Source organism: Protomyctophum bolini (genome assembly GCF_963924005.1).
Source record: "Protomyctophum bolini genome assembly, chromosome: 14".
NCBI lineage: Eukaryota > Metazoa > Chordata > Actinopteri > Myctophiformes > Myctophidae > Protomyctophum > Protomyctophum bolini.
Genome location: NC_137875.1, coordinates 33,000,656 through 33,007,375, shown reverse-complemented (window position 1 = coordinate 33,007,375; position 6,720 = coordinate 33,000,656). Strand labels below are relative to the sequence as shown.

Here is a 6,720-nt window from a genome sequence, read left to right as displayed (position 1 = left end):
GTTAATTTCTTTTTTTACTGGTCAACATACTTTAATCCTATAAATGCAAGATTACAATTATGGGATCTTACTATAGAATATGTCCTGGCCTTCATAAATATACTGTTAGTGGTCAACTGTAACTGGGGTGGAATATTGGCAGGGTTACAGGGTATACTGTAAAGTCAGGAATGTTCATTTAACTCAGTGTAGAAATTACTTACGGGTCCATTTTAAAGGAGTAGTTCCCCAAAAACATTAAGTATTTTCTATCAATTACACACGCCATGAAGCTTGAATTCATGTTTTTGTTGGCTTCTTTGTAGACTGTCATACAATTATTGGCTTAGGAATGCGACAAAAACAAATAATGTCTCCATGAATTCAATGCTTCATGGGGTGTGTATTTGGTAGGAGAAGGAAATAATAAATGTTTTGGGGGAACTAATCTAACTGAATCTTACTGTGTACTGTACCTTAGTGTCTCTTCACTGGACAGGTGACTCGTTGGAAGGTGGGTGATGAGTGATAGTAGGGGTGGTGATATTTGGGTTGGTGATAGCTGGTTTGGTAGGGTTGGTTGTAGTTGGGATGGTGGTAGCGGCGTTGGTGGTAGTTGGGATGGTGCAGGTTGCGTTGGTGGTAGCGGCAGGGTTGGTGTCTCTCTTTGCCGTACCATTCTCCAGCCTACGAGAGGCAGAGTGTAACGGGCTCCTCTTCAGCACCTTGTTAGCGAGCTGGCTACAGGTGTTCCTGTATTGGTGACGAAGGAGTGAGTAGACAAACGGGTCGCTCGCTGCCTTGCTGTAGGCCAAACATTTTGTCAGCACACCCCAGTGAGGGCTTATGGTCCCAGAAAAGAAGAGTTCGACAATCCTGCACAAAAGATAGAAAGAAAATACAGTACATCATACTTGAGGACACTGGTCTGTAACACTGTAGAACTAGGCTTGCTCTTGAGAGAATTATGAACCCCTGGCTCTGATGAGAACACAAACTCTCATATCTGACATTTTAATATCTGTAATCTAATCTACCACATTTTGACAGGTTTACACCTCTAATTGCATGGGGGACACTGATATGAGTCACCACTATCACCTCTGACTCATCCCCCCTCCCACTGTTTCTCTCTGTCTCTCTTTCATCATTTGCCAAGGCTCACTATCAGGCAGAGGAAATCTACATGAACTAACAACGTATCTCGTTACGAAGAGGATGCAATCTAACCTCCTATGACGAGATGGGACTGGTAATAAATATATCATCATTGGTACTGAGCAATGGCCACGATAATATCCATGAAGAATTACTGATGAGGGCTATTCTATACCTCTTGAACGACATCTTATGATTGTCCATTTGTACCACAAACTAAAATGCTGGGTGACTAAATTTAAAATGCACGTAATCTCTTCACAAATCAAGAGACAAAGTACAACATAAATGTTCGCACGCACCGCACACACACGCACGTCTGTGCAGACGTCTGCTCATCTCACCTTGTGATGACATATGGGGTGAAGCACACCACAAAAGTGCCAATGAATGTGCTGATCTTCTTTGTGGCTCGCCGTCTCCTCTTCCTCTGTTGATCGAGGCATTTCTGCCGGACACTGCAGCCAAACGACACGTGCACCATTATCTACCCAGGGGTTACGGGCAGGGGTACAGCCAGGGTGTCATTCAGATGAAGGTGAAGATGAGGGGGTGACAGATGGATGGACAGGTGCCCTGGATACTATCAGTTGTGACTTGTGAGGTGCAAATCTGAAAAGGCATCGATCCTTTGACATCACGCTGATTGATTGTCCAAAAGTAAATTAACACCAAATCATTGGCAGATGGATAACATAATATCTAAAATATACACTCGTGTGAATCACTGGGTGAGTTGCTATACCTTGATGACACACTTGATAATAATGTGTGTGATCAGTGATGTGTAACTCTCACAAGCTTGACAGAATTTTACACATCAGGATCAGTGGGAGATCATAATGAGGAAAGATGGAATGTTCCATAATGAATCATCTATGGCTATTTTCATAATGTTCTTTTTCGGGGGGTAAATCTCTGTAATGAATTTAGACCATAAAATTATGCTACAATAAGGTAATCAAAATTGAAATGATGGTAAAAGCATCAGTTATCAGAACCCAAACACAAATGTGTATAAATTCAGACATGCTCACCCACCAAGGAGTCTGAAAGATAACTTTTACATTTACGTTTTATAATAGATATGAACAAAGATAAGTAGTTTGCTGAAGTTACACAGCATAGAAATGTTTACACTGAACCAATTATTCGATGAATAAAATTATATTAGATTAATTCTCGATTCTGAAATTATTGTTTAATTTAATTTCAATAGTGGCACATTGTTTCCAGAGCCAACTTAACTCACATAGACGTTTGTATGTCTCAAGTAGGCTATTAACTAAACTGTACATTTATCAATAAAGATATAGTATTCCCTTTGCTCTTCAAAGGCAGAAATACAACAAAAAAGACCACACTGCAACTGGACCAAAAGTCCAAGCTTAACATGTTGCATTGTTAAGCAACAAATTAACACATGATTTATATAGTTGGACCAAACTCGGTGCACTGAAATTATATTAAACAGCTTTAGTGAAAAACACTATATGCGACCTCTAAGTTTACAGTCGATGAATTTGAATACACAGGACCCCATTGGAAACAAGTAGTGCATTATTGGGTTTAATCGTATAGCATCCTTTTGTATAGAACTGTATACTGTGTGTGACTGTGTGTACTTTTGCAAACTGTTAAAGTATTCAATCAATAATCTCAGATAGGCTACTGTGAATGCATTCCATGAAAGCTACCTGGGATGAATGTCCACGAGGAGCACCAGCGTCTGCATGGTGATCACGTCGATGCGTTTGCAGTGAAACCTCGCCACTTGCAGCACTTTGAGGTACGTTACGCACAACACGACCAAGGTGAGGAGGAACGTGAGGGAGTGTAACGCCACCGTGAAGACGACATACTGCGTCCTGGCGCTGCTCGCCCTGGCGTTGCAGAGCGTGCACGACGCGTAAAGGTGATGGTACCCGACCCAGGAGAGGCAGGTGGCCGCCGCCGAGAAGCACAGCGAGTGCATCCACGTGTATCCCAGCGCCAGCACTGCGTCTCGGTGCCGTATTCTGGAGTGGTAGCTCAGCGGGAACACCACGGCCACCCACCTGTCGATGCTCAGCGCCGCCATGCTGAGCATGGAGTTCGTGGTGAGGAAGGTGTCGAGGAAACCCACCATTTGGCACAAGCCGCCGCCGCCTCCGGGGTGGTCCGTGGTTATTATCCCGGCCAGAGTCAGCGGCATGTTGGACACACTCAGCAACAGGTTGCAAAACGTCAAGTTGAGAATGAAAAGGCCCGGCACTTGTTTCCGGATCTGCGGGTTGTAGAGAAAGCAGATCAGCACCACGACGTTGGACAGCAGCGACACCGCGATGATCCCCGCCACCAACACGGAGGCAGCTATGTCCGCTGCTGCGTGCAGCATGGTGCGCGCTGGCGTCCCGGTGGCGTCCCCGCGCCGTCCCGCTCAGATATCCACACTAGGATCGATCGCTATATCCACAGCCTCGCTGTGAAGTGGCATATCGTGCACTCCAGCTACAACATAAAGATCCAATGCATTGTCGCTCCCCAAGTTTCAACTGATGGCACGGCGTCCCCAAAACATCGCCCATGAGTTGGCTGCAGTCCAGTGTGCTCATTAATCGTGAATGCAATTTTGACATCAGCTTGCCTCGAAATAAGTTTAAGGCAGGATGTGAAGTTATGCAGTGGATTTTCGAGCAACCCTGCAGGAATCGGCCATGGTCGCAAAGCGTTGCGCAATTGCGCATTGAATTGATGGGCAGCTTTGCAAACGCACACAGTCACAGACGTGCGTGTCCCACGCTCTGGGTCTCTCTCTGGTTGTGCTTATATTGCTCGAGCCTCAGTGCGACACACACATGCACACGTATTTGACACTCCGATGGAGTCAAAAATAGAGTATTGGATAAAAATAGAAACAGGCGCGATTGCGTGCAGGCATGGTTGCAGGTGCTAGACTGATGTCAGACGTGACGCTGAATAACAATAGCATTTTATTTTAGTTATAGCGGCCTATATTGGGACATGTCCTGGAAGTATATATAGGCACACTATAGGCTACACTCTATTACAAATATCAACATCAAAATGACAAGTTATCTATTTTTAGATTTGAAAATGAATAGCCTACTACTGTTTTTTACATTTCACAATGTCTTTGAATGGTGAGAAATGCCAAAATATAGTCATATATAGCTATACATATATTTAGAGAGGCAAATGTTTTACCTATTTGTAACATTGTTACCAACAATAATGTTGGCCCAAAGCCTGAGCAGTAATGCTTAAAATCGTTCAGTGTCTCACGCAGAGAGAGAGAGAGAGAGAGAGAGAGAGAGAGAGAGAGAGAGAGAGAGAGAGAGAGAGAGAGAGAGAGAGAGAGAGAGAGAGAGCTTTTCTCATTTAGGGCCAGTGATGCTTGACTTGTTCCCATCCAAATTACTATGGTCCAGTGCACTGAACAGAACCATCTCCCCCAGCACACACAAAACACTCTGTATACAACCTCCTTTAGCCAGTGGTGGGAAAGTAAGTATATAGGCTACGTTTACTCAAGTACTGTTCTTAGATACAAGTTTGAGCTGGTATACCTTTACTTTACTGTATTTCCAAATTTCAATACCGGTACTTTTATATGCCACTATATACTCCACTATACATCTCAGAGGTAAATACTGTACTTTTACTCCGCTACAATGATTTGAATACTGTCTTACTTTGTAGATTAGAATTATCATTACAAAACATATATTAACGTCTTCAGCCATATTTAAACTTTGGCTATTTGAAAATAGCCGATCTACAACTGCATTGTGAGCTTATAGTTTGGCTATTTTCAAAATACTTTATTACTACATTTTATACGATACCTTTTTATTGCAGTACAAGCTATCTCTAGTCTAGTATGCCCACCATGGCCTGTGACTTGAAAACTGGCTGTGCGATCTAGTATGCCCACCATGGCCTGTGACTTGAAAACTGGCTGTGCGAATTATAGAGAACCATGCTTCTCTCATTCAAGAGCAGCTTGGACTTGGTCACATCTTTCCGTGTGGCATCCCCTGACTGCATGAGTAATCACACCTGTCTGAGATCTGGGCTAAGTCCTTATAGTCCATTAACCAGACCTACTTTTCACTGCAGACGGTACATTCAGTTGTGAATTAGTACTGCAATATTACTCTGCGGAGTTGAAAATTCTAATTTTGCCCTCTTTTCAGCTGTCAGAATGAGAACTAGAAAATTGTTGACTGAAAGCTTTTTTTAGTGCATTGGCATTTTCCCCAGGTTAAAATGCTGAGTGTTAATTTAACTCACAAAGAGTGTAAATGTACCCAAATGGTTACATCGGCACACTCATAATTTCACTGTGTGTGCTGTGTGCACATGTGACAGGGGTCAGCTTTTTCTTTTCTGTTGTATTACATAATGACTCTCATTCTCAAGAGTCAAACAAGCAAATTGTTAAAGTTTCTATGTGACTCATTTCGGCCAACGGTCACATATTTGGCGTATTCGGCAGGACTGGGTAAAAGAGCAATTGAAACCAGTAAAAAGGCTGTGCATTGTTGTATTTAGTTTTTTTGGATTATTTTGTTTTTGCAAAGATGATGATGCCAATTTATCCGGGGGCCCCTTGGCTGCCTAAGGGAACGGAAGGTAAAATGAAATATGAGGAATGGACAGATCAAATTATAGGTTTACTGGGCACTCAGGATTTATCTGCATCGAAAAACAGGTAGCATTGATTCTACATACAGTACACTGACAGGCGAAGCTAAACGTCAGATCCTAGTGGTCGAAGAGGAAGAACGCAATACAGCGGTTAAAATATTTGGTTGTCTAGATGCTTTAAACAGAGAAACCATTTCAGTGCCCAAGTTACGTTCACAATTCTATGGTTGCACACAACGGCCAGGGGAGCAGATGCTACTGGGGCTAGCCGAGGGCCCTCTGAGCCAGGCCCTGCGGACCTACGCTAGACGACATCCGGATGACGACTTCGCCACCTAGACAGTGCGTCTGAATGAATGTGTTTCTCAAGAGTCAAACAAGCAAATTGTTAAAGTTTCTATGTGACTCATTTCGGCCAACCGGTCACACACACAACACAGTTGACAATCTTAAGAATAAGCTTTTTGAAAGTCAATTTAGTCTACTTTTCCATGACCGTCAGGGGCATGGCACACTTAACAAACACAAACACAGTGTTCTCCTCACCCTGATTTATATTATCAATAACACCTACCTACTTGAAAAAATACATTTTCCCACACTGCTGAAATAATAATTAACCCATAGCATAGCAAATGAGATAAAAAGATATCCATAAAGCTTCATGTCAATGCTTAAGCACAAGCAACGGCTACTTTGAGGGTCATTAAAAAAGTTATATGACAAACACTTAACACTCAATCAAGCTGAAGGTGTTTGGAGATGAAGAGGATGAAGTCCATATCCATATATATGGCAAGGACTGTCTAAAGAGGACGAGACTGTTACATGCCCAAATTTGTGCATGTACAACTTCCTGGTCTCAACTGCGCATGTTTCTTTCCTTCCATGGAGCACCATGGAGCAACATGGCGTCACCCGTACGGTCTT

At 42.9% G+C, this 6,720-nt stretch overlaps 1 protein-coding gene across 1 annotated transcript; it reads right to left on the bottom strand.

Annotated features, from left to right (window-relative positions):
• Positions 1–467: 467 nt before the first annotated feature.
• LOC308328855 (G-protein coupled receptor 26-like) lies at positions 468–3,514 on the bottom strand (the record flags this gene model as incomplete). Its single annotated transcript, XM_080782962.1, has 3 exons — positions 468–855; positions 1,482–1,595; positions 2,835–3,514. 3 exons carry the CDS (start codon positions 3,512–3,514, stop codon positions 468–470), a joined length of 1,182 nt encoding a protein of 393 aa, XP_080639088.1.
• Between the last annotated feature and the right edge of the window lie 3,206 nt (positions 3,515–6,720).